General features: G+C 40.0%; 2 protein-coding genes across 3 annotated transcripts; both read left to right on the forward strand.

Annotated features, from left to right (window-relative positions):
* Positions 1–27,510, forward strand: HLTF (helicase like transcription factor). Of its 2 annotated transcripts, XM_014070048.2 has the most exons (22): positions 1–124; positions 982–1,174; positions 2,450–2,616; positions 3,647–3,780; positions 3,901–3,998; positions 4,837–4,911; positions 5,234–5,425; positions 5,581–5,759; positions 7,417–7,493; positions 7,578–7,622; positions 8,538–8,629; positions 9,949–10,092; positions 10,884–11,022; positions 11,807–11,942; positions 12,260–12,439; positions 13,655–13,779; positions 14,051–14,223; positions 16,274–16,390; positions 24,299–24,411; positions 24,634–24,814; positions 26,329–26,409; positions 26,639–27,510. In XM_014070048.2, the coding sequence occupies exons 1-22, from the start codon at positions 105–107 to the stop codon at positions 26,780–26,782; spliced, it is 2,805 nt and encodes a 934-aa protein (XP_013925523.2). In that variant the 5' UTR covers positions 1–104; the 3' UTR covers positions 26,783–27,510. The 2 variants fall into 2 exon arrangements, with proteins under 2 accessions (XP_013925523.2, XP_087581527.1); XM_087725401.1 differs by lacking the exon at positions 24,634–24,814 and having other exon boundaries at positions 26,639–26,782.
* LOC148043576 (uncharacterized) lies at positions 19,408–21,789 on the forward strand. Its single transcript, XM_087726036.1, has 2 exons — positions 19,408–20,537; positions 21,448–21,789. Exons 1-2 carry the CDS (start codon positions 19,527–19,529, stop codon positions 21,787–21,789), a joined length of 1,353 nt encoding a protein of 450 aa, XP_087582162.1. The 5' UTR covers positions 19,408–19,526.
* Positions 27,511–27,822: the final 312 nt, after the last annotated feature.

The following is a 27,822-nucleotide window of genomic DNA, read 5'->3' on the forward strand; positions in this document are numbered from 1 at the left end:
GGCAAAGCGAAGCAGTCGGGTGGTTGTTGCAGCTCTGCAGCAGTCGCGGCGGCCTGAAGGAAAACGTTAGGAGCTGAGGGCGTCTAGAGCAGCCTGCTGACGTGATGGCTTGGAGGTTTCTGAGGTGAATATGAGCCTGAAATACCAAGAGATATCAAGCATGTAACGAAGCGAAACCTTTTATTGGCCCTTCCGTGGAGAATAAGGCTCCGCTAAGGTGAACCGAACCCGGGGTGGGGGAAGGGTCGAAGTGCCGCTCGGAAAGTAACGGTGCCGTTGTCCTTGCACTTTCTGGCTCTTTCGCTTTGTTTTCCGTTGTTTGCAGTTGAGTCAGTAAATCATGGTTAAACTATAGTCTAGTAAATAGATCATCCAGTTGTGAGCAAGTTTGCAGCATATTGCAGTCACATGACTGAGTTTTAAATGATAGTTTTTCCATAAACCATTTCTAGTTTTTGGCAAAACTGTTCCCATAGCGAATGATTGGGTTTGTTAACGATTATGGCATTTACTGAATTACCACATTATCCATTTAATGACTACTGCAAACAAGATCATAAAATGGGTCAGTCATGAAAATTAGAAATGGTTCAACTATGAAACCTAGCATCATAAACTAAGCTATTCCACACATGCACATATATACGAACCCCTCTTTTTGCCTGGAAATCCCTGGTGGTCTCCCATCCAAGTAGTTATGTGGTCTAACTTTTAATTTCCTGTAAAACAAGGTAAGGTACCTGATGAGATACTTGGAGAAAAACAAACCTAATTACTAATTATCTAATAATGAGAGTGATTAACTTGGGGGGGGGGGTTGCTTGGTAATGGACTGCTTGAAATAAATTAGCCAAGTAATTATGTTTGGTTTTAAACAAATTAAAAACCTTTCTCAACAAGTTCTCAAATTTAAATCTTGACCTAAAATAACTTCTTACATAAAAATTGCTTTAACTCCTCTGTTCCCCCCACTTTTTTTAGAGACTTCTCATGGGAATTGGATCCTGCTTTGTATGGAGACAAGCATTACAATGTTTTTACCCGCGAATTTTATCCCAGCGTAGAAGATATTATGGGAATTGTTACTTCAGGGATTGATGAAGATATAGATTCAGCAGTGTTATTTGGAACTTTGCAAGGAAATGTGGTTGGTTTACGGTATTATACTGGTGTGGTAAGTTCAGAATGATGAAAACAGTTGATATGAACCCTGTTTTTTAAAAAATTAATACCTTGAAACACTGGATCAGTTCATGGACCAGACAAAGGTATGGTTTGTTTTGCCAAGTGTCAGGGCAGTGATCAGGTGCCCGGACAATTGATTTTTTTGGATTCAGAGACAATGAGCAGTCCAATAAATGAAGGGATTTTAAACTTGATTGTTGGTTAAAAGCATATCATGAGTAGCATATATGAAAAGCAAAAATGACACCAAGGCTGCCAGGAGCTTCTTAATAAGAGCTGCAGAGATACGTTGCAGGTAGCTAGTTTTCACAACACCGAATGCTCACTGTATTCCCTGCAGGAGTTACCAACAAATAGCAACAACCCCACAGTTTTTATCAAAACTTGGCATCGTGATTTAGTGGCCCTGCTATGGTCAGGAGACTGAAAGACTTGACCTGACTAGCATATAACTCTGGCATGAGAATCAAAAGTCTGAGTTTCATGGCAGGCAAAACTTTGAAGTTATGTGAAGGTTTCGTTTCCCACCCATCTCCCCTTTTTCCTTTGTTTAGCAAGCAAAAGTAAAAAACAAGCAGGCTAGCTCTAAAATGAGCTCTAAACTTACATACTTTTCTTAATGTGAAGGAGAAATATGCCACTAACTCCTTACATTAATAATTGTCTTCTGCATTGCCACTACATGGTGTAGAGCAGGGGTGTTAAATTTGCGATGACATGTCACATGATGTATCACAACTCCCCACTCCCCTTCTCTAAATGGGGTGGGCATGGTGTGACGCATCCTGCCCATGAGCCGCAAGTTTGACACCCCTGGTTAGAGTGTTTAATTTGGATTTATTGTGTTATATGAACAGTGAATATGGTTTGTAATTTATGGTATCATATACTATATAAATTGGTAGATAGAACCAAAATGTTTGTGCTCATCAGTAATTGTTTGAAAAAATATTTAGATTATTCCCATTTTAGCATGCAAATAATATCAAGAAAACCAGCTATCAATTCAAATGTTAACAGTAATTTATAAAGCTTAAGTAATTAAGCACTGCTTCCCCAGTACGACTAATCCCAAGAAGTAAGATAAGGTTCCAAGGTCTTGTTTGTGATCCCACAAATTAGATTGGATGGTAAAGAATAGCCAAGAGTAGGACCTTTTGGATAGAATGTATTACTAAGAGATAAAACTGTTTTGGTTAAACATGTTTAAAAATAGTTTAGCAGCCTTGTGTGATTGGTTTAATTGCATATGTTAATCTTACAGGTCAATAATAATGAAATGGTGGCTCTCCAGCGAGAACCTAATAATCCATATGATAAGAATGCTGTAAAAGTAAACAATGTGAATGGTGATCAAGTAGGCCATATAAAAAAAGAACTGGCAGCTTGCTTGGCTTATATCATGGACAACAAATTGGCAGTAGTGGAAGGGTAAGAATTCATTTTGAATACTATTTTCTCCCAAAATAAAATAATGTTCTCGATCAGCAATTTTTTTTTTGAGTAGTTCAACGTGGCAAAACAGAAAAGAAGTTATTGTTTCAGCAGTGGAAATCTTATTACACTTTAAGCTTATTACTACTGTAGTTTTGGATATTTATATTTAGTGTAGTTTCTAAATGAAGAGTATAATTCCAGTTTATGCTATCTATTGTGAGTGGAGATTCTCAATCATTCAGGTCATGGTTGTATCAAAGGTGCTTTTTCAAAAGGCAATTACACCATGTTTTTTCCTTGAGGAAAATGACACATTACAGTTCTCTAAGAAGCTTAATGAGTTCTAACTAGATTGGTCGTGGTGGTGGATGGAAGGATTATATTTATTTGCAGTCATCTGGTCTGCGTCCATCTTGTCATTAGCACTTTGTCTAAGGGCCCTTGAGGCCACTTGAGGGTTTATCTGCCCTCAGGATCACCCTAATCTGAGTGCAAATAAGTGTTGAATCATCTTGGAACTGCTGCAAGGATTGTGTTGTAAGCAGGAGATAAATAATGGAGGAGGGATTTTGTAATATTAGTTTTCCCCTTTATTTGCTAATTCCTCTCTCATTACTGGATTTTTTTTTACATTATCTAGGAAATACTGGAATTGTATATTTATTTTTTGGGAACAGCCTTAAATATCAAACTAGAATGGCATAATCTGGATTCCGATAACTAGCCAGTGATAAAGCTTGCTGATAACATTGTGTCACTATTTCTCAACCTGTTCCATTATGCTTGAAATAATAAAAGAGGAGCATAAGGGAGGATAAATATGTTTTCTAGAGCTATGTAAATCCTTTTGAAAGAAGTGTTAATATTCTGCTTTAACAATTTAATAAGTTTTGCAAGTGCTCCCACATACCTAAAGCATCTCCTTTGAATGATTAGCACAGTCCTAATGTATGTTTTCCTGAGCTCTTTCTACAAAGGGAAAGAAAAACATGTAATATAATATCATTGCTTTTTCCCCTCTTAGGGTTGTTCCTCGTGGAGCAAATAATACTTTCACTATGCCAGTGCAATTGAGCTTTTGGGGAAAAGAAGAGAATAAGCAAGTGGTTCTAGAAAGACTAAAAATGCATGGATTAAAGTTAGCACCTCCAGGAAAATGTAAGTTAAAACTTATGTTATCATTAATCAAGATATGAAGGACTTTCTCATTCAAATTTTTAAAAAGCTGAATATAACATCCAAACATTTACTAGTTCTCATATTATCAATGGCATTTAGTTTCAGAGTTTGGTTTTGAGACTGGCATGACATCTGGCAGAGGTAGAACACGTTACAATGCTCCAAGCCATGGTGCTATCCAAATGACAACTGAACAGGTATCACTATTCATGTTTGTTATAAGAATAGCAATAGCACTTAGAGTTATATGCAGCTTTTTAGTGCTTTACAGCAGTCTAAGCGGTTTACAGAGCCAGCATATTGTTCCTTAGAATTTGAGTTCTCATTTTATCAACCTTGGAAGAATGGAAGGCTGAGTCAAATGTGAGCCACTCAGGATCAAACTCGGGGCAGTGGGCAGAGTCAGTCTGCAATACTGCATTCTAACCACTGCACCATAACAGTGTTGGAGCCAAGGAACTCTTAGCTCTGAGTTACTGTATGGGTGGCTTTATAGTGTTGTGTGCTTAGAAGAAGTAGGACAGGGAATGTCAAGTCTGCTGGCTGCAATATCATTTCCCTTTATTTCTTTGACCAATGAAAGGCATGTAATGGTTACACCACATTGTTCTGCCTCTATCTGAAGAAAACAATGTCAGTCAGTCAGCAAGTGAATAGAGTTAGGTCAAGGATAATAGGGTTTACTTTGTTCTGATAAGGAACATTGTGACTCCCAATAATGTTTGTGTCCATCCATCTTGCCTTTGACCTGGGAAAATTTCCCCAGTAGATTTGAAGTTACACAGTTTCTAGTATGATAAAACTGCCCATTTTAACTTTAATTTACAATTTACAATAATTTACAATAATGTATTATTTTCCTTACCTCAGTCTCACTTTATCATGTAAAGTGAAAAAGCAGTGTTAATTTGCAGTTTAAATGCTTCTTTAAAATATAAAAATGTTGAAGAATGTGTTTGATGAGTGCATTTTATTGTGTGAAGTAATAAGAAACTAGATATTATAAGGCTATTCGTATATTATTCTACATTGTAGCTTAAAACCGAATTTGACAAACTTTTTGAAGACCTGAAAGAAGAAGATAAGACCTGTGAAATGGAAGCAGCAAAGGTATGTAATTTGAATACGTCAAAGTGGTTAATGCTGTATTGAATACATCATTTTGTGGAAGGGGTGCCTTCTGGTCAATTTTGGCTGCTAGCAACAGCCTACATGAGTTAAGATTTTTGGAGATGATTTGCCACTGCTTTCTTTCTAGGGCTGAGAGAAGTGGCTGGCCCATTATCTTGTTGCTGATGAATGAAATCATTAATTAATTAGTTGTAAATAAATAAGTCATAAAAAGTTAGAAAATGGCAGTGAAAAAATGAACAGCTGCAAGTTGTAGCTTTTTCTCTGAAGAAATATGTAAAATGGAATCTTTGTTTTCTAGGCTGTTATGACTCCTTTACTGCCACACCAGAAGCAAGCTTTAGCTTGGATGATTTTGCGAGAGAACAATAACGATCTTCCTCCGTTTTGGGAAGAACGAAATGACTTCTTCTACAATACAATTATACATTTTGCTGAAAAAAATAGACCAGAAAATGTGCTCGGAGGAATATTGGCAGATGATATGGGACTGGTAACTATTTTGCATGAGTTTGTAGCTAATTATCTGTCAAGAATACTTTAATTTAGATTCTTAACTGTACAGGGGTTGGACTCAGAGATCTGAAAAGCTGATTCCAACCCTACTTCTATGAAAAAAATGCTAACCAATTGTTTAATGTATCTTAGGGCAAAACACTGACTATGATTGCAGTAATTCTTACCAACTTCCATAATGGGAAGCCTCTTCCTCTTGAAAAGAAAATTGATCAAATGGAAGAGGATTGTGGCTTGCAGCAGAATGCTTCTAATTCAAAAGAGGAAAGTGACTCTTTTCCCTCACAATCTTCCAGGTCCTATCCAAAAAGGTAGAAATTTTTCCTTTCTATTAAGGAATGTGCATGCTTTGAAACATATTCAAAATGTGGATATTGCATAAACACCCCTCTCTGTTGTTCATTAAAATAGCATTTCCTAACCTTGATAGCTGTCAGGATTGTGGACTTCTGCTCCCAGAATTCTTATCAATGGCCCTATTGGTTGTGGATTTCTGGAATCTGAAGTCCACACATAAGGAAATTGCCAATGTTGGGAAACAGTGCACTGAAGGAACCTGATTTTTTCTGAGGAACCAATGTGTTAAAGTCTGGGTGACTGAACAAATAGCAGTAGCATCCTATTTTCCTTTTAGGCTTGCCCAAAAGCCAAAAAAAAAAAGTTCCTTTAATGAATGACATTGTGGTCCATGCAAACCCCATGCATTACTTTAAAATAATTTTGAATAATACATGCTGTATTTCTTATATAATTCTATGGTTATTTTTATAATGGTAAATATCTTTATTTCCCCAATGAAACATATTCATAGTGAAAAATATCCAGTCTAGCTTATTCAGGGTTAAAGAAGTAATAATGCAGGTAGTATTTGACTTAATTTGTTCAAAGTTACAACGGTAATGACCATTCTTCACACATGACCATTATAATATACTCATGGTCATCTGATCAAAATTCATACTCTTGGCAACTGGCTTATATGACTGTTTCAGTGTCCTGGGATCACATTTTGACAAGCAAGGACATTGGGGAAACCAGATTCATTTAATAGCTGTGTTATTATCTAAAAAACTGCAGTGATTCATTTAACTGGCCAGTGTAAAGTGGGGCAATATTCACTTAACAAATTTCACTTAGCAGTGTAAATTTGGACTCAATTGTGGTTGTATGTCAAGAACTACTTGTAAGTTGCCCTTTGTAAGTAATCAGCATAATAAATAAGTATCAGGATACTTATTTAGGATGGTGTTTAGATGTTTATTTTAAAAATGTATCCAAGACAAATATTTATTTTTTAAATTAGAATTCAATAGAAATTCTTCTACTTTTATATTTTCCTCTCATTTCTGAATTTAAATACAAGTGTATATCTTCAAATCCGACCAACATGGTTAGTGGTATGGTTTAGTGTTAATTCAGGAAATTGAATTATTGGAGTAAGCCATTAGTTGAATTAATCATGCTAAGTGTATAGTATAGACATATCAAATGATTCCTAATATATTGTGATTAGTTTTGACCGTGGCTTATACCTAAAATAAGTGATTCTGGGCAATTTCTGGCCTTCTGCCTATTGGTGAATTACCGTTCACAATATCCTTTTCATTGTTTTATATTATTGGAACTACTGAAGTTTGGAATTCAGCAATATCTGGTTGCCACATACTACAGAGACTATTTTTTCTTGTAAAATGGAGGGTGGGGGAAGAAAATGTCCAGGTTTGGGGAATGAATTGCACAAAAATTCCAAGCCCAGAGAGTGACTGGCAATATAGTTGTAGTCAACCCTGCTTTATTTTATCCATCCATCCAATTTTTTAACTGCTCATCTTCTTCAGATGGTCTCCTTTAGATCACTAATCTTCTTTATAGGTTGAACAAGTAAAATCACTAGCTTAAAACAATTGGATATGAACATATACAATATTATTTTTGTCCCCTCTCTCCTGCTCACTTTCGGTGCTTTAGAGTTACTGGCAAGAAATCAAAAGGCACAATAAGCTGTGACACAGAACCTGAGCAGGAAGTTGCAGAACAAATAAAAAGTGAGTTACAGTTATTTTTGATTCTATTATTTTCTTAGTATCTTTCCAATTTTATTTATTATGATAACATGTTTTGTTTTCCAGCTAAAGGAAAAAAACCAAAATCAAGAGCAAGGAAAAGAAAACTAGGTAATGATACTTGACCATTCTGTTTCTTCTCTCTTGATTCCTTAGGAAAAAAACTGTCTGGTAATACTAAGATACTTTTTAAAACTTTACTGACTATTGTGGGATTGCAGAATAACAGAATTGGAAGGGATCTTGAAGTCTTCTAGTCTTAGGTAGGTAGGAAGATAGAAATGTGACAAAATTGGATTAAATAGTGTTTATAGCCATTCTGATTCTACTTATTACAAAGAGATAGATGCAAATCAACTGAATTTGTTGAAATTAATTTAATAATTATTTAATCAATTAACTGCTTTATCCATAATTGCAAATCATGAGCTGGAACAAGTTTTTTTTACTTCAGCTATGATTCTGCATGCTCAGTCAAATGAGTTAACCTCAGTTTAATTCCTTCCAGTTTTCAATTGTACTCCTGTATCTGATTGCTTTTAGCAAAATTTACAAGATGTCCATTGCTGTCTTCCATCGGGTATATAGTGATTTGGGGGCCTCATTACTTGGAGAAGGATCCAGGCAGACAGCTGCAGCATACAGCTGGGCTCCTCATAACAATGACTAATTGATTGTTAGCCTGAATCATAGATAGATCTATTGTGTGTGTAACTATTTTAACTTTTTCATCAAATATGATAAAGAAAATCATGGCTTAGTGCAATGTTTAAATCGAGATGAAAACTAAATTAGTAGTTAGTGTATAGTGCAGAAAAAATAGCTGCATTTGATATTTCTTAAGAATCCCAATGGATAGGTAACAAAACAGGTATCAGTAGGATAGTAGATTATATGCTTGGAGTAGGGATAACTTCTTACTAGCATGTAGTTATTTTTTAACCGATTAACACTAAAGGGACTATATATACTATAAGTAGCATAGCATATTCAAGTTGGTAATTGTATATTTTTCTTCTCTCCGAGATGATGTTCCTGTACAACCAAAGAAAAATGAAGTTGATAATGTTAGAGGAACGCTGATAATTTGTCCTCTCTCCGTCCTAAGTAACTGGATTGTAGGTTTATAGTTTACATAGTTTGTATTTCCTAGATTGCAATTCTTAAATGAATGAAGATTTTTCTACATTGAGTTAACAACTGTTTTTTTCCCCTTTAAATTCTTTTTCAATCCGAATATTGGTTTGATAAGATAATGCAGTGATGGCTAACTGTTTTTGGATCGCGTGCCAAAAGCAGGGGGAGCGGAGGGGTGTTGTGCATGGGAGTGCCCACATTCATAATGCTATGGGTGCAACCCCCCACCCACTTGTGGCACTTTTTTTTTTGCCCTACCCAGGCTCTAGAGGCTTTCTAGGAGCCTAGGGAGGGTGAAAACAGCCTCCCCCACCCACCCAGAGGCTTCCCTGAAGGCTCCAGAGGGCGAAAAATGGCCCAATGTGCAAACTGAAAGTCACTTCTGGGTTGCTCATAAGGCTGTTTTTTGCCCTCCAGAGCCTTCAGGAGGCTTCCCTGAAGGGTCCGGAGGGCGAAAAACAGCCCAACGTGCAAATCGGAAGCCTCCGGAGAGCAAAAAACGGCCAAAAAAGAAGGCCGTGTGCACACTAGAGCTGACAGGGCAAGGCCTGATGTGCCCTAACAAGTGGCTCTGTGTTCCACATGTGCCATAGGTTCGCCATCATGGAGATAATGTATGTATTACAGCCTCTTGTGTTGTAATACACCTTGGTATCCCTGCAGTTTTTATCCCTCCAGTTGTGACTGACTTAGAAGGTGGTGCTCATCTCCATTTCTTAAGCCAAAGAGCCAGCATTTTCAAGTGTGCGGTGAAACACAGAATGCTGTTACCTTGTAGCACATTTATTTATCCTATTTATCTACCTGTAATTATATGATTTTGAAATGCTAGGTTCGCAAGAACTAGGACAAATGACGGGAGTTCATTCAGGTGTTAAACTGCTGAGCTTTAGACCTATAATAAAGACTCGGCATTCTAACAACTTTGAGTTATATATAAAAAAGGCAGGATAGGATGATGCAGTTTCTATTTTCACCAAAGCAACTAAGGCTCTTAATCCCTATACCTGAAAGAAGGGCACATCATGTTTAATTTTCTTCAGTACAAGGCCTGAGGGCATAATTACAAATGTCACATATTAAAACTAATATAATTGCATTCCTTTGGAATCATAACTGAAGAAACAACTGACAGCAAATAAATCTGTGTTAGGTGAATCCTTATTTTTAAGGATTTTTAAGGATCCCTATTTTTTTGTACCGGGAAACTTAATGTAGCAAGGATTAGAGCAGAATTTGCAGGCTATAAAATTTATGGCACAGTCAATTAATTGTACTTTTTGGTCAATTCACATTTTAGGACCAACTTGAACAACATGTTGATCCAAATATTCAATTGAACACTTATGTTTACTATGGCTCAGAACGGAACAAAGATCTGATAGTACTTTCCAAGCAGGATATCGTCTTAACAACTTACAATGTTTTAGCTACTGACTACGGGGTGAGTATACTGAAAAATTCTAAGAGATTTTTCTTTAGAAAAAAAGAAAGGAGTAATGTAACATTCATACAAATTAGACTTTTGCTCATGCTGAATTTAGTTTCATACTTTAAAATCACTATACTGCTACTTTATTTTTTATATCCTTCATGTGTTATTGTTTGACATTGAGGAGGTTATACTTTTCTAATAGGGCTGTTTTGTATGATTGGCTGCTAGATTTCATCTAATATTGCCTGTGTTGATCCCACCTCCTTTAGCTCAAAATAACTTGGAATTGACAATTTCTTCATAGAGAACTTGATTCCCAGCTGACTTCATTTTTTCCCCCTGGGATCAGTAAAGGATTGATTTGCCATTGCCTTTTTATGTATTCTGGGAGTTTGCCCATTCAAGTTTTAATCGGGCCTCATTTTGTTTAATCTTTGGGCCCAGACAAAAATTAGCTACTGTCTACTGATACTAACAATCATAAGGATGGCACAGAACTGGTAATCTAAACATGAATCCAGCTGCTAGTACTCTGCTGGGAGAATGGTTTCTATAGCAGTGAAAAGAACTGTCAATATTCCAGGTTTTATTTTATTTTGTATTGTATTCATTAAATATATTTATATGGCTACCTAATTCATACATGACTCCTATTCTACTTTGTAAAATCTTAAATATCCTTCTGATAAAATTGTCAAAGTTTCTTCTCTCTGTGTTTTAAATAAGACGACTCATTCCCAAATGCTTGTTCAACATTTATTTATTTCAAATACTAAAATGGATAATATGTATTTTTCCAGGGCAGAGATAACAGTCCTTTACATAAATTAAAATGGCTGAGAGTTGTGTTGGATGAAGGTCATACAATACGAAATCCAAATGCTCAACAGACAAAAGCTGTTCTAGATTTGAATGCACAAAGAAGATGGATCTTGACAGGTATTTATGCTGTAGATTCAATATTGCAGTATATACCAGGTTGGGGACCGTTATCTAAACAGAATGCTGCATCCTCCTAACCATTGTTCATTGTCCTCTTTGAAAGTTAAAATACCACACATATACAAATCTTGGGAATGATAAGATGCAGAAGTTCAATTCGGTCTTGTGCAGGTGGTCCTCAGTTTTTGAACATTTGTTCAGCAATTGTTTGAAATTACAATGGGAATGAACAAAGGGTTCAAGTGTCCAAAGTAAGGACTGTTACAGTACCTCCCACATGTGATAAAATTTCAGGCACTTGGAAGCCCGCTTGCACTTATCACATGGGTGCTGCAATTCTCACCGACCTATCTCCCACATCTCTGATTTCAGCCACTCAAATGCCTCACTAATTCACACAAAGCTGCTGTGCCTGAGAATACTCATCATCTCCCCAGCCCACCACAGCAAGCAAGGCTGCTGTGCTTCAGGAAGACTCACTGCCTACCTAGCCCAGCATTACAAGCAAAGCTGCCTCAGTTCAGGTAGCCTCATTCTTCCACCCGCTCACCAAGCCCACTTAGCCATCTATTGTTGCAATTGTTTGGAATCATCCTCCTCTATAGGAGAAAGGCTCAGACAATGGTGTGAGGCAGTCTATCTAAGTAAGAAGCTACGCTTGCATTTCCTGGTCACTAAATGAGGAGTGGTGTATGAGATGCTTTTTTGCCAAACAGTCCTTGAGACTTATTTTAGCTAAACTGAGTAAGCATGATGCACAGCATTTTTTTTTCTGTTTTAGGCACACCTATTCAGAATTCTTTAAAGGACTTGTGGTCTCTCCTTTCCTTCTTAAAGTTGAAGCCTTTTACAGACAGATTGTGGTGGCACAGAACAATCCAGCGGCCTGTCACTATGGGAGATGAAAGAGGGCTTAAGTATAAACTACATCTAATATATTCTAGATATTCTATAAAGATTAGCACAATACATTTTTAAATTAGTACTTTTAGCATTTAAAATATGCTTTTAAAATACTTTTTAAGTATTAAAATCTTCAGGTTTACATAACATTTAGAAAATACGCAACTTTACCTTGTGCACAAGAGCTTTGCAGTTGTGGGTATAACATGATATAGATTGTTTTGTGAATATTTTCATATGTCTGATATAGGTGTTTTGTGAATATTTCCATATTTTCTGTATGATATGATCAACGATAATATATTGTTTGAATATTTCCATATTTTCCTAGGCGTTTACAATCTCTAATTAAGAGCATTACGCTTCGAAGAACTAAAACGAGCAAAGTTAATGGGAAGCCAGTTTTGAAGCTCCCAGAGCGTAAAGTATTCATTCAGCATATTACACTTACAGATGAAGAGAGTGCTGTTTATCACTCTGTGAAAAATGAGACTAAAGCTGCTCTAAGCAGGTAAATATTCTATTACCCATATTAAATTCTGATTCATATAAAGAAGAGGATTTTATTAAGAATACCAGAAGCTTTTGTGGCCAGAAGTTAGAATGCAGTTAACAGGATAATTCCGTTGACTGCCACCTGCCAAAACGTTGGCAGTTCAAATCTCACTGGCTCAAGGTTGACTCAGCCTTTCATCCTTCCGAGGTGGTAAAATGAGGAACCTATATTGTTGGGGGCAATATGCTGGCTCTGTAAACCGCTTAGAGCGGGCTGTAAACCACTATGAAGCAGTATATAAGTTGCTATTGCTAGGGCTATTTGTTTAAGAGAAAATCATTTTTGGGAAACGTTGGTAATATGACTAATAAATGATGACCAGATTAAAGTAAACTATGGAGACTATAGCAATATTCATTTATTCTAATCATTTGTTGCACAGTTGTAATTTTATACAAAGTGGGATTTTCTCTAAATGTGACAGCAAGTTTAGCCAGGCAATTCTTAATAGTATGTTGCAATGGTTATAAGTGTGAAAAAGTCATGTCACTTTTTTCAGTACTGTTGTATCATCAAACGGTCACTACACAAACTGTTTTCGATTGAGGACTATCCGTGTTGCATACTTTAGTTAGGCTGTGAGTCATTGGTTCAGTTTTATAATTTTTTTTCTGCTAAAAATGGTATGCATATGCCCATGTCTTTTGTTGGTGGATGTCAAAGCAAAATTGTAAGATCTATTAGGTATTGCCATTTTTTTCGGAGTATAAGATGCTCCAAAAATTTCAGTACGGACCTCTTGATGGTCAGCTGTTTCAGGCTGCAAGAATTGCCATAGCCTATTGCTGCCTCCGCAAGTCTTGTTTTCAGCCTCCGCAAGCCTCATTTTCTGCCTGTTCCGGGCGGTGGGGATCAGAATGGGTGGAAAATGGGATGCACAGGGGCCAAAAAGGGGGTGTGCGGCAATAGGCAATGGCAATCCCTGCAGCCTGAAACAGACTGTTTGCTGCAAGGAGGCAAATTGCTGGGAGGCAGAGGCCAAAGGGTGGGAGCTGCGGGTGGGCAGGGCTACATTCAGTGTCTAAAAAAATTTGGTATGTTATGCATTTATTATGTGTTATCTGTGGTGAATGCTTGATTTACTGGATCAAAATAATTTTGATTCAGTAAATAGAATTTGCATAATTTCTATTATAACATATTTGTTTTACTATTAAAATTATTCTTAAGGTATTTTACTGAGGGAAGTGTTTTGGCCCACTATGCTGATGTTCTTGGTGCTTTGCTCAGATTGAGACAATTGTGCTGTCACCCATCTCTCTGTTCCAGTGTCTCTCAATCCAGTTCTCTAGAAAGTGAGTACATTTTAATAATTCAGTAGACATGTAAACTGATTTTTTAAATTAGATGTTATATAATAGAATAGTATTTTATAATTGTATGTATTAGGGCTGTGCATTGTTTCAGTTCAGAAGAAGCAGTATTGTGATTTGAGAATTGGATTAGACTGCTGACAAATACTGAATTCCAAAAGACCTTTTTTGGAATTGATTCTGAAGCATTGTACAGTCCTAATATATACATAGCTTACAAGCTCTATCTGTTGTATTTATTTTTAATGTGTAGGTACTTCTGAAGAATTCCGTGACATGTTAATACAGAAGATGAAGTTAGTTCTAAGCTCTGGTTCAGACGAAGAATGTGCTATTTGCTTGGATTCACTGGTTGATCCCATAATAACCCACTGTGCCCATGTGTTCTGTAAGACCTGCATTTGTGAAGTCATCCAAAGAGAAAAGGCAAGTTATCATCATCAGTCACCTGCACAAATTATTTCAGAATGATATGCATTAGTCCAAGATGAGTAGACTTTGTTCTTTTATTATCTTCTGCTCACACTAAAGTGAAATATTCTCCAGTGAGTGTCGTATGGCTGGGGTTCCCAACCCCCAGCTTGCAGACTGGTGCTGGTCCCTGGACTGTTGAGAAACGTGAAACTATCCCTGCTCCACTGCCAGTCTGTGGATCCAGAAAGGCTGCTGTCCTACACTTATTTCACATTGAACTTCATGTGTCTAGAATCATTTTTTGTCATTTTTATACATAATATTTAAAGTTATACAAGTTAAATTAATAAAGTATCAGCTGATTTTAGATGTTATTTACATGATTTATCTACAGCTCTAATTAAAAATATTTTAAATATTTACCGTATTTATATACTGTATTTTTCAGAGTATAAGATGCACCTTCTTCCCCTCAAAAAAGAGGGTGAAAATCTGGGTGCGTACTGAATATAGCATTTTTGGCCTCCCCAAACCCCGTCCCCTTCACCAAAATGGCTGTGCATAGTCTTCAGGAGGCTTCCAGAGTGCTGCTGGCGGGCAGAAATGAGCGAAAAACGGGCTGCTTTTTTCTTGTTTTTGCCTCCCTCCCCAGGCCCCAGGAGCACTCGACAAGCCTAAAGGCTATGCATGCCCCTTTTTTGACAAAAAATGGGCCCCTTTTTGTGAAAACTGGGCTGTTTTGGGGAGATCTGCAGAGTGCAAAAACTTTTTTTTTTTAATTTGCCTCTTCAAAATCTTGGTGCATCTTATACTCAGGTGCTTCTCATACTCCGAAAAATACTTCTGTCTGTACAGCTCATCAATTACATGATTAAAAAAAAAAAGATCAACTCCTAAGCTTCTGCATGAACACTTTCTAAAGCACTACAACTATATCTTGAAAGATTGTTATATCTCTATACTTTAGGTTAAAAGTTCATATAATCTGTTGGAATAATTGTCTCCCGAGGCAACACAAATTCTTATTGGGTCTACTCTTTGTAGTCTGTTTAACATTAATACATACTTTTACTTTAAACTTTTTTGAGGGGCATTATTTAAAAGTGGCTATATGTAGATATTAATTGCGCTCATAAAACATACAAGGAGATAAAAATAGAGGCTGTGCTTCACAATTCTGTTGCCGACCTTAGAAAGTTTTCCTGCGTATGTAATAAGATCAGAGTTCTGTATCATGGAGAGTAATTTAGCCATAGAAGTTCTTTCCTGCGAACTTTATCCCTTAATATGGGGGCTGGATGAGCAAGGGAAGGAAAAATAGATATATTCTCAATCTTGTCACTCACTGAACTATACCTAGAAGAGTGCCTTAATAGGATATACATGTTCTTACAGCAATTATAGATACAGGCTTTTCATACCCTAAAGCAGGGGTGTCAAATTGGATTTCTTGGAGGATGGATCAGTTATCAATTCAGGTTACGTTTTGGCTGGCAGAGTGCTGCAGGAGGCCATCCAGGCCAAAAACAGTGGTGGGGGGAGCATGCACGGATCCCCCCGCACCTTGTTTTGACTAGCAGAGGCACTGCAGGCTGGTCTTTTGTTATTTCCAGCTGGCCCCGCAGGCCAGATTTAAGCACCCCATGGGCCTTGAGTTTGACACCCCTGCCCTACAGTAAGGGTAATTTTTTCAGGCACAATATGGCTCAAAATTTTATTTAATTAAAATTGTTCTAAACCTTTTTAAGAGGGCAACCATTTTTTATATTTAAATTTTATTTTATTTTTTTAGCTTATATTGGGAAGCATTAAGGATGTTTTTGGAGAGTGATTGGTTAAAAAAATAGCTATGAATGCCACATTTTGTACTATTATTCTAAGTTTCTCTTTCAGCATGATAACATTAATTCCAGGACAATTAATTAGTTTTTCAACTGAATTATGCATTCTTTGGGACAAATTACATGCTAAATTTTTTAATAAATGTGGGCATTCAATCAATTTTTAAGCGTAATCATTGCTTCCAATTGTGTCTACTTTTACAATAGAGTTTTATTTTCAGGATTATGCAAAATGTCCTCTTTGTAGAAAGGAAGTTTCAGCAGAACATTTAATAGAATGCCATTTGGAGGAAACTCATGATGAAAAAAATAAACAGCAATGGCCATCTAGTTCAAAGGTAAATTTTACATTTTATTTTTATGTGTGCGTGTATGTCTGCTTCACAAAAAGTGTGCTGAAGTACATCAAACTATTGCATTTCAAATAGTACAATATTTGAATAAATTATTTAGAAACTAGGATGTTTTGAATTCTGTCAGTTAAATGGGTACTTCAAGATATTTTCTTCTAAGCTATGATTAAAGAAGCAGATGGGAACCATTTACAATAGGGCAGGAACCTTTCAGTGTTGGAGCAAATTTAAACTGTCAATCTTGTAGATATGCTTTAAAAAAATGCTAACTTAAATGACCATAATGGTCCTCAGTGACCATAAACAGTTCCAAATGGATGCAGTAGAACTCTGTTGCATAAGCAATTTTGCTATTCAGTGTGGCGCAAAGGTTGTTGGCTTTCATTCAGCCAGTCTTGCCAATTTCCTGCCTTTGCCTTGTTACTTTACTATACTGGCATTACAGTTGTGAACTTGTTTTTAGTTGCAGCCAGTCTGACTGTTGAATTTCAATATCTGGATTCTCTTGACTGAAATTTAGTTCAAATTCAAAAGAAGCAATCAATGATCTGTTGTTCACTGATTAATCATGATGTGCAATGGATTATTTGGAATAGGTCATACTCAAAAGAAAACATGTTTAATATGATTTGATTAAAATGTGGCTGTTCCACACAGAGTAGTTCAGGAGGTGAGTATAAGAATGAGAAAAACACTATAGACATTTGCAATGGTAGCTTAGATAGGAGTGGAAAAAGGAAAAAAGGTACTACGGAGATATAAAGGGAGTGAGAGTGAAAGGTGTGTTAGGATATTTGGTGTGGCAACAATTCAAGGAGGGAGGAAAGGTACTGGGAAGATAATGGTAAATACTGGTAGGTCGTCTATGCCATATTGGGATGCTGGTAGTTATGATGGTTGCAGAAAGACTAGGATTTTTGGAGTGTTCAGTCTTCCTAACCTCAACCATATTAGAAATAGCAGTATTCCTTATAACAGGAATGTCAAAGTCATGGCCTGCAGGCTGGATACGTCATGCACTGGCCTTGCCCCCCCCCCCCATTTTAGTGAAGGGGAAAAAACATGTGATATGTCATGTGATGACAATGTAATGATGCAGGTTTGACATCCTGCCTTAGGAAAATGCTATGAAAACTTTAAAAAGATTTGCACTGGCTAGTCTGCATATATTTCTCTAAGGGGAAATTAAAGGGAGGAGTTGGATTTTTGCAGCCGAGGTGGTGCAGTGGTTAGGGTGCAGTACTGCAGGCCACTTCAGCTGACTGTTATCTGCAGTTCAGCGGTTCTAATCTCACCGGCTCAAGGTTGACTCAGCCTTCCATCCTTCCGAGGTGGGTGAAATGACCCAGACTGTGGGGGCGATATGCTGACTCTGTAAACCGCTTAGAGAGGGCTGAAAGCCCTATGAAGCGGTATATAAGTCTAACTGCTATTGCTATTGTTATTAGTTTAAATGGCACCTTCCAACTTTGTGATATGTGCATAAAAATCAATATGTAAAGTTGCCTGATTCTGTGACATGATTACTTTTCAAAAACCATTCTATGTAGCACTAACATATGAATCAATTGTTTCTCAGATTTAACAATTTAAATCTCTGAATTATAACTTTCCATAAAAGAAACTAGCTTTTCCTCCAGACTTCATATCATTTCAATATTAATTTGGGAAATCTAATTTTCTGTTATTTGCTTAAGTTACAATGATATTCAGATGTAGAAAATGAAGTTACATTATTCTCCTGTGTGCTGCTTGGGGAATCCAAGCATGGGTTAACTTTGTCCATTAGCCTTGAGACTGAGTTATGTAAATTGGTGACCACGCCTCCACTGGCCGGAAGGGCTCAGTTTTTTAACTCAGTCCAGCCGAAGAGACGTATATCAATTCTTCTCCAGACTTCTGAGACAAATTTATACCCTTTTTCTGGATTTCCTTACAAGCACGATGGACCTAGTCGGTGGAAAAGATTTGCGGTGGGGAGGCGGCAGTTCGCTGCCTGCCAGTTCCCTCTGTGACTTCCTTTTACCGTTCAGGTATTTCTCTGCCGTTTGGAGCCGTTTGGGGCTTGAGTTTCCCCGCAGGCGATTAGAGCCTTTGCAGGTGGCTGGGCGGCAAGTGCTTTGTTCCTGCCGACATGGGGCTTCCTTGCACAGTGCGGAGCTTCGGCTGGCGCTAGCGCTGAGATTAAGAGCCCCTGCTGCGTTAAGAGCCTTGGAGCCCTTGAATTGCCTGCCGTTCGCGGTGCGGCTTCTCTCTTGCCGCTGGGAGTTACCCGCCGTTCGCGGCAAGGTTTGCCTCTGCGGAATGCCGACCGCATTAGGGCAGCACGCCAGCGATTCCGGCATTATTTCCCCCCTGAGAAGCTAAGACGGTTGTGCTTGGTGGCTTACGATTTGAATTTGGCACACGTTTGTCGGGCGCCATGCTGGGGCCGTTTCTGACGCAGGCGCTGCTGGGACCGAGCGTTGCCTCTTGCAGTTGCTGATTCATCGGCCCCTCCCAATTCCCTCACTTCGGCTTTGCGTGCCTTGGGGAGTTGTTTTCCTGCTGCCTTTGCTGGCCACGCGGTCTCTGTGCCTTACAGTGAACTCTGTCCTTTGTGCCTTTTGAGTCTTTTCGAATCTCAATTCATTGCAATGGCTGATCATTCTACTGTGGGAGGTACAGTTGAATCCTCTTCTGATAATCAGGGCGCTGCCCAAGCGAGGGTTAGTTCAAGGCCTGGCAGGACTACCTCTAGGGCCACCAGTCAGAGGCCCAGGGAGACCTCCGGGGCTCCGGATAAGGGCCACAAAAAGAAGGATAAATCTAAAGCACCATCTAAAGCTTCTGGAGAGGGTAGAGTCCCCCTCCCCCATGCTCTTACCTCAGTGTATTTCACCAGCTCCACAACCTGCAGGCCTCCAGACCTGGTCTCCGGATCGTTCCTTTCCTGTTATCCCTGAATCTGGGGCGGGGGGGGGGGTTGGGGATCCAACTCCACACAGTAATGCCCGAGGCCCAGGCTATTCCAATATACTCTATGCCACGTGCTGGGCCCTCTGCCACATTTACTCCCACTGCTGCAGGCCTCCGGCCTATGGAAGGCTATGACCAGGGCCTATCCCCAGATATTTAGCAAATGATATCTGCAGCTATATCCAGGGGGGTGGATGCTGAGCTGCTTCGGAGGAATCAGGCCCTGGTGGTAGCTAACACCCAGGGTGGGCCTTCTCTCCCAGCTCCACAGGTGGATCTGCCTGATCTGCAGACAGGGCCTGTTTCCCCCCTTCCCTCTACTTATAGTGAGGATTCGGCCTTGGTGGAGGAAGGGGAGTTGATTGATAGGGAGTTTTCTGATGATGAGGGCCTGATCTTTGATCAGCCTAATTCTTCTAGTCTGTTTCGGCCTACGCTGTTTAAGTCATTATTGTTTAAAGCTAAGGCCACTACCCATATGGGAGAGGTAGCTCCCAAAGATAGTTCTGCTGTAGGCCTAGATACCACTGAACGCCTCTTTGCTGAGCCAGTTTCATTGCAGGAGGTGATCCCTTCTCCAAAGCTTTTCATGGATCTCATTCAAAAACAATGGGACCAGCCAACTGCAGTTACCCCACCTAGCAACGGGGACAGGAAGCTGTACACTTCTACCCCTGATTTGGAGACCCTTTTGCAATTTCCAACTGTGGATCAGCCAGTAGCAGCCCTAGCTTCCCCTGCCCTGATTCCATCTGAGATATCCGAGGGTCTGAAGGCTGAGGACCGTAAGGCCGAGATGGTTATTCGTAAGACACCCCAGGCCACGGCCTGGGCTTTACGTGCCGCTACTGCAGCATCTTTCTTTAATAGGACCTCTGTGCTCTGGCTTAAGCAGTTGCAGGAGAGGCTGGCCCCTGACGAGGTGCGTCTTCACCAGGACGTTACTAAAATTATGGCTGCCCTGGAATTTTCAGCGGATGCCACGCTCAATGCTGCCAAGTTTGCTTCTCGTGCTGTAGTCTCCAATGTGGCCTCCCGTCGCCTCTTGTGGCTCCGCCATTGGCAGGCAGACATTAAATCTAAATGGCGCCTGGCATCCACGCCCTTCAAGGGCGGGGCCTTGTTTGGATCCGTTCTCGATCCCATTCTCATAGAGACTAGGGACAAGTGCAAGGTGCTCCCTTCCTCGGGGGGGGGGGCGCAATACCAGACGGCAGCAGCCATACAACAGACACCAGTCCTTTCGGGGCGGCTATTCTGGGTACGCAGCGGCCCCCTTCATCCCCCATTACAACAGGGGTTTTCACCAGTCGCAGGACCACGGCCAGGACCATGGGGGGGGCAGAGATAGGGGACTCCAACAACACCAGGCGCAATCCCACAACAGGAGGTCCTTTCGTGGCTTGGGAAACCGGTCCTTTCGAAGGTACCGGTGATTCGCAGGGGGAGGAGTCAGTGGGCGGGTGTCTGCTGGCCTTCGCTCATCAATGGGCGGAAACCACCTCAGACGCCTGGGCCCTTCAGGTGGTGAGGCTGGGCCTCACGCTAGAATTTCTCTCCATTTCTCCACGACGGTTCATCAGGTGCCCCGTTCCCAGGTGTTCAGTAAAGTGGCATCTCATGGAAGCCGAAATAAATCTTCTCATCTCCATCAAAGCAATAGAACAGGTTCCCAAGGGGCAGGAAGGTCTAGGGTTTTACTCCATCCTATTTCTGGTGCTCAAAAGCTCAGGAGGATGGCGAGCCATTCTAGATCTCAAAAGACTCAATTGGTACATCAAGTATCAGAGGTTCAAGATGCAGTTGTTAAAGAGCATCCTGGCATCCATCCGCCAAGGCGACATGATGACATCAGTCGACATCAAGGAGGCGTACCTCCATGTGCCCATTCATCCGGCTCATCAACGGTTCCTGCGCTTCCAGTTTGCGGGCCGTCATTTCCAGTACAGGGCCTTGCCTTTCGGCCTTTCATCGGCGCCCCGCACCTTTACCAAGCTCCTGGCGGTGGTGGCGGCCTCCCTTCGTTCGGTTCTGGTGAGAGTGAATTGTTACTTAGACGACATCTTGGTCCTGTCATCATCCAGGGACCAGGCCCTATGGGATCTTCAAGTAATGATGGATTCCCTTCAGAGGCAAGGTTTCGTGCTGAATCTTCCCAAGAGCCATCTGCAGCCGACTACAACGCTGCTTTACTTAGGGACCGTCATCAACTCCGCCACTTGCCAAGTTTTCCTGTCCCTGGAACGGCTGCAGAGCATCCAACGGCTGGCTTCTCAAGTGTCAGCCTTGCGGCTTGTGCCCCTGGCTTTACTCTCTCAGCTGTTAGGGAAGATGATTTCTTGCATCGACATCGTTCCCTGGGCCAGGTTTCACGCACGACCACTCCAATGGTTCCTGCTTCCTTATCAGAGGTCTCACCCCAGTAATTCTAAGCTCAAGGTCTGTCTTTCACCCAAAGCCCTCAGATCACTTCGATGGTGGGCATCCTCAAAGATTCTCAAGGGGTGTCCGTTCAAAGAACCGGAACGCATCCGGGTTACGACAGACGCCAGCCTGTTTGGATGGGGCGGCCATGCTCTGGACAGGGTGGCACAGGGTCGCTGGTCGGACCGGGAGCTGTCCAACGGCATCAATTGGCTAGAGGTACGGGCCATCAGACTGGCCCTGCGAGAGTTTCAGGACATTGTGACTCACAAGCATGTGCTGATCTTGACCGACAATGTGGCCTCCAACCGCCAGGGGGGCACGCACTCCAGAGCCCTCATGATGGAGGCAGAGAAATTGCATCATTGGGCAGAGTCCAGGCTGTTGTCCCTTCGAGCGGAACACATCTCGGGCAAATCCAACGTCCAGGCGGATTGGCTGAGCAGAACCACAGTGGATCATGCGGAGTGGCAGTTACATCCAGACCTCTTCCAGCAGATTTCCCTCCGGTTCGGCCGTCCGGTGGTGGACTTGTTCGCGCAGCCTCACAATGCGCAACTGCCCCATTTCTTCTCCAGGTATAGGACCCCCGGAGCGGAGGGAGTGGATGCCTTGCGCAGCCCGTGGCCGGCCGGCCTCCTTTACACCTTCCCGCCTCTTCCAGTGATCCCAGCGGTCATCCAGAAGATTCTGTCGGAACGAGCGGAAGTCCTCCTGGTGGCTCCAATGTGGTCCCAGCGAACCTGGTATGCCGACCTGGTGCATCTGTCGATCTCCCGCCCGTGGAGGATCCCGGACGATCAGATCCAGCTCCATCAGGGGGCCCTCATTCATACGAACCCCCAGTTGCTACAATTAGCCGTGTGGCACGTGAGCGGACTATTCTGACGAACCTTCAGTATTCCAGCGAGGTCATCAGTACGATTCAGGCGGCCCGCCGACCTTCCACCACTCAAATTTACGAGGCTACTTGGCAGGCCTTCTGCAGGTGGTGCCGACGGACTGGGGCAGACCCCCTCCAGGATTCGGTGCCCCGAGTGTTGGACTTTCTGCAATCTGGTTTTAACAAAGGTTTGGCACCCAACACGCTTTGCAGGCAGGTCACGGCTCTTGCCACAGTGATTGGGGGAGGTCACGGACGTTCCTTGTCACAACATTCTCAAGTCAAGGCCTTCCTGAAAGGGGCGGCCAACATCCGACCTCCGACCGTGCACCGCTACCCTACTTGGGATCTGTCGTTAGTGCTCAGGGCACTTATGGACTCTCCTTTCGAACCTATTTCTTCCATCAGTCTTCGACTATTGACTCTTAAGACAGTGTTCTTGGTGGCTATTGCATCAGCCAGGTGGGTTTCTGAGTTGGCGGCTCTTTCCGTTCGGGCGGATCTCTGTATATTCCACCCCAACAGAGCTGTTCTCCGATTGGACCCAGCTTTTCTACCGAAAATCAACACGCTGTTCCATAGAGCTCAGGAGCTCGTCCTTCCGGACTTTTGTCCCAACCCTTCTCATCCGCAGGAGCGCCAATGGCATCACCTGGATGTGCGCAGGGTTCTTCGCCGCTACGTGAAGCGTACAGCGTCCTTCAGACGGTCTGAAGCACTCTTTGTTTCCTTTCAACCATCCTCCATGGGACAGAAAGTTTCTTCTCATACGATAGGGCGGTGGTTGAAGGCGTGCATCGCTCTTGCTTATGACAGTCAGTCCCGGCAGGTTCCCAGGCGCATCACCCCTCACTCTACCAGAAGTGTGGCCACCACGGCAGCCTGGGCCACACAAGCCTCAGTGGAGGAAATCTGTAGAGCGGCCACCTGGTCTACGCCATCACCATTTATCAGACATTACAAGGTTGATGTGTATGCCTCGGCTGAGGCATCCTTCGGGCAGCGTGTATTGCAACAGGTGCTCCCCCCTGCGGGGGACCCTGGCCAGCCTAGTTCCCGCCCTGGACCTTAATTGCTTTGGCATGTCCCATGCTTGGATTCCCCAAGCAGCACACAGGAGAACGACCGTTGACTTACCTGAACGGTCCTTCTATGTGTGCTGCGAGGGGAATCCAAACCCGCCCGCAGCTTCGGCTGGCCAGGGTGGTCATGTCTTGAATTTCATTGTCTTCATTGATATGTTACCGATTTATGATGGACGTTATTTACTTGTGACTTGTGCTTTTTCCTGACTATATTTGTATACCTTTTGGCTACGGCCTTCATTACTACTGTTATTGTTATGTTATCATTGTTCTTCTTGTTATACATCAATAAACGGTTGACTTCATACAAAACTGAGCCTTCCGGCCAGTGGAGGTGTGGTCACCAATTTACATAACTCAGTCTCAAGGCTAATGGACAAAGTTAACCCATGCTTGGATTCCCCAAGCAGCACACATAGAAGGACCGTTCAGGTAAGTCAACGGTCGGACTGGCAAATAAGACAGAAGATGTGCATGGACTTCATGGATAATGAAAAAGCCAGAAAAAAGAAATTATTTTAAAAGAGTTATTTTGTCTTTCAGGTCAATGCATTGATGCATGCTTTGATTGAGCTAAGAAAACAAAATCCAGCTATTAAGAGTTTAGTTGTTTCACAGTTCACAAAATTTCTGTCTGTAATAGAAACTTCACTAAAGTAAGTAAGATGTGTTATTTACTAAAATTATTCAAGAATAATTTAATTTTTAAATTTTTTAAAAAAAACCTTGCCCAGAGTCACTGGCAGTTGGGGGCCACATGTGTATTTTAATAATAATAAAATGTGATTTAGAAAAAAACTTTAAAATGAAAACTTCATTCCAAGGATCAGAATATAAACAAACAGACTCTTGTATAACATACTGCTCTTGTTTCTCAGGGAATCTGGATTTGTCTTTGTCCGCTTTGATGGGTCTATGAACCAGAAACAAAGAGTAGAAGCAATTCAGCAGTTCCAAAACAATGAAACTGGGTCTCCAACTATAATGTTGTTATCATTGAAAGCGGGTGGAGTTGGTTTGAATCTGACAGCAGCTTCCCGGGTATTTTTAATGGATCCTGTAAGTATAAACTCCCTGCTCAATGAGTCTGACATTTAATATTCTATACAACCTATTTAGACACTTAAAGAGCAAATTCTTTGCAGGCCTTTTCTAGTATTGGGGATGGGGGGAAGAACATTTAATCAATTTGGCTGTGTTAGGATTAAAACCTGAATTATTATCTATATAATATATGTATGCTTATCATGTTAATTCTCTGATTAGCACAACTTTTGAAATGGAATGTTTGCCGCTGCACCCACCACCCAATAATGTTAATTACTTGGAATTGAAATGTAAGAAGATGTAATATACATAAAAATAGGCATTGTGTTTTATCTGTAAAACATAAATGTATATAAAACTCTTTTTTAAAGTTTCTGGGGAAGAAATGGCTAAAAGTCTAGAAGTGGAACTAACAATCACAGTAGAATGAAACCTGCAAATAGACAGTCTTTCCAGAATTCCTTTCTGGCAAGGAGCCGGCTCATAAATGCTCCAGATAACTGCTCTTCATGAGGAGACAGCAGGACAGGAGTCATGGTGGTTTTGACCAGGACAGGGAGATGAGGTGAAACCATGGTTGGCATTTTTAAAAGGACATTGGTTTCATATGCTTCCTTTTCTAATCACTTTTGGAAATTGCTTATTAACTGCTTTTTAGCTATTAAGAACCTTTGGATTGATAAGTCTGAAAACATCTGGGGAGTTTCCCTCAATACTTAAAGAAGCTTTAAATATAAGGTTAAGAACTTAAAACGTGTGTGTGGGATAAACAGCAAAAGGGTGGTTAGAACTTCAATTTTAGAAAGTTACAAATGGATTAAAGGTCTAGATCAGAGGTTGAAACAAACTTTTTGGAATTAATTACAAGAAACTTTGGGGGTTGAACAGTAGAGGGGACCAGATGAATGAAAGGTTAGAGTTAAAGGAAAAGAACAGTTTACAATTAAATTCAGAATGAACATTTTTTTATCATTGACATATTGGATGAAAAAGTTAATTTTAAGAGTGTCTGCCTCTATATATAATGCTTAAAATATCTTATGGAAGAGGAAGAAGTTCTGCCTGACAAAATTGAAACTTATCTGAACCTAGATTTAAATCACAAGCAGAGGAATGACAGGGAAAATGCAATACAAAAGAAATTGGCTGATGCCTTAATAATTGAAAGGGATATAGAAAGAACAAACCAAGAGAGTGATCTGTGGATAATTTTCCTATATTGAATTTACAGAAGAGGCTCATTAAAGCCTCATTTATTGAAATTGTTTATACTTATTGTGATGCATGGAGAAGTCATTTGTATATAATAATTTCTTTATTATATTCCCCCTCCTCTTTTCTTTTCTGTACCTTTTTCTTGTTAGTTTGTGTTAGGTTTTATTGTTAAAGTTATAATTTTAAATATAAAATACTGTGAAGTTCCTAACGTTACTCTAAAATAAGATGTAGTAAATTTTCCTTGTCAGGGCCAAATAAGTACTGTGGAAATTTAGATGTGAATAAATATCTCTTTGTGTTCAACTTAGGCTTGGAATCCTGCTGCAGAGGACCAGTGTTTTGACAGATGTCATAGACTTGGGCAGAAACAGGATGTTATCATCACCAAGGTGAGCTGATCAGTATTTTAACAATCTGCACCTCCAAAAAATATGTTTGCTGTTTTGAAAACAAATTATTATATTTTTCAGTAAGTTCTAGAATTTATTTACTTGCAACTTTGTAGGATAATATATCTATATTTTATTATTCTTTTTCAAGTGCTTTGAGATAAGTAGTTTTATAGTGATAATTATTTGTTTGTTTTCTTTGCTTTACCCCTTTAAAAAATTGTTCTAGTTCATCATAAAGAATTCTGTGGAAGAAAATATGCTTAAAATCCAGAACAAGAAGAGAGAACTTGCAGCTGGAGCCTTTGGAACCAAAAAACCTTCTACTGGTGAAACAAAAATGAATGAAATCAGGACTCTGATGGATATGTAATTTAAAATATTGGAACAAATTCAGCTTTAAAAATAAGTTGATGTTATACGTTCAGAAAACATAATACTGAAAAATAATATTTTTAATAATTGCAAGGTATTTTTGCAAACCGCAAATGAGGAATCATTAATATACATACTCATATTGGGCAAGTGGTCCAGATCAGTAACCAACTTTAGTGTAGTAAACTCAAGTCTAAATGTTCAGTTTCTATATTAAGAGCAAAGCTTCATTACAGTTGAATGTATACAGTATATTATATTGTCAAATGATGTTTTTGATTTTTTTATGTAAACACCTGAATTGTAAAAAAAATTTTTTGCTTGAATTATATCTACATCTGTTACAAGTTAACTTATAACTTCTGAAGTTTTTCACACTGGAGTTTAATGTTATTATGTATTATGTTTTGTATAGACTATGTATTAGCAAATAAATAGAACAAAGCTTACAAATGAAAAAAGTGCATATACCAGCAATGGCATTCCTGTCAGTTCTGCCCCATGTTTTGCCCCAAGTTAGAAGCTTCTGAAAAGGGATTCAAAATGTGTTAAACTGAACGCAGACTTCAGTAAAATATCAGGCATATAAACTTACTTTATGCCTGCATTTGGTTTGTGTTTATTGAAAAATAAGGAATCATTTGAACTGTTTTTCTGCTATCGATCGTAATGTAAAACTATTGTGTATTTCTAGTTTGATTTCTAGGCAAATAAATTTTTTATCAAGACTTTGGGTTGCTGACTAGACATTTATTATTTTTTGTTATGTCTGAGTTTAGGATTATTCAGGCTTTTGAAATTGGTGAGACTTTACTAGAGTTCAGAAAGATGTAAAATTTCCTGCATGCCACCATTCACGTGTATAGAATTGATGTTGGAAGACAGAAGTTTTCTTCTATCTCTGAATTTTCTCCACACATTTGAAAAGTCTGGCACTTCAAAATTCCACCTGGCGTACAAAATTTCCAAGGAGAAAAGGGCTGTCTATGACACCAATTGCAGTGACTTGACTGAATGGGCACCATCTCATTTAACTCA

The sequence above is a fragment of the Thamnophis sirtalis genome, unplaced genomic scaffold, assembly GCF_051295495.1.
Source record: "Thamnophis sirtalis isolate CommonGarterSnake01/CBP01778 unplaced genomic scaffold, rThaSir2_p1.2 scaffold_11, whole genome shotgun sequence".
NCBI classification, from domain to species: Eukaryota; Metazoa; Chordata; class Lepidosauria; order Squamata; family Natricidae; genus Thamnophis; species Thamnophis sirtalis.

Excerpts from the sequence above, each read along its gene's own strand:
- HLTF (XM_014070048.2), top strand. The coding sequence starts at position 105 with ATGGCTTGGAGGTTTCTGAG. Across the intron at positions 12,440-13,654 it reads ACTAAAGCTGCTCTAAGCAG|GTATTTTACTGAGGGAAGTG; the intron begins GTAAATATTCTA and ends ATTATTCTTAAG. Across the intron at positions 24,815-26,328 it reads GGGTATTTTTAATGGATCCT|GCTTGGAATCCTGCTGCAGA; the intron begins GTAAGTATAAAC and ends TGTTCAACTTAG.
- LOC148043576 (XM_087726036.1), top strand. The coding sequence starts at position 19,527 with ATGATATCTGCAGCTATATCCAGGGGGGTGGATGCTGAGCTGCTTCGG. Across the intron at positions 20,538-21,447 it reads AGACTAGGGACAAGTGCAAG|GGACCAGGCCCTATGGGATC; the intron begins GTGCTCCCTTCC and ends GTCATCATCCAG.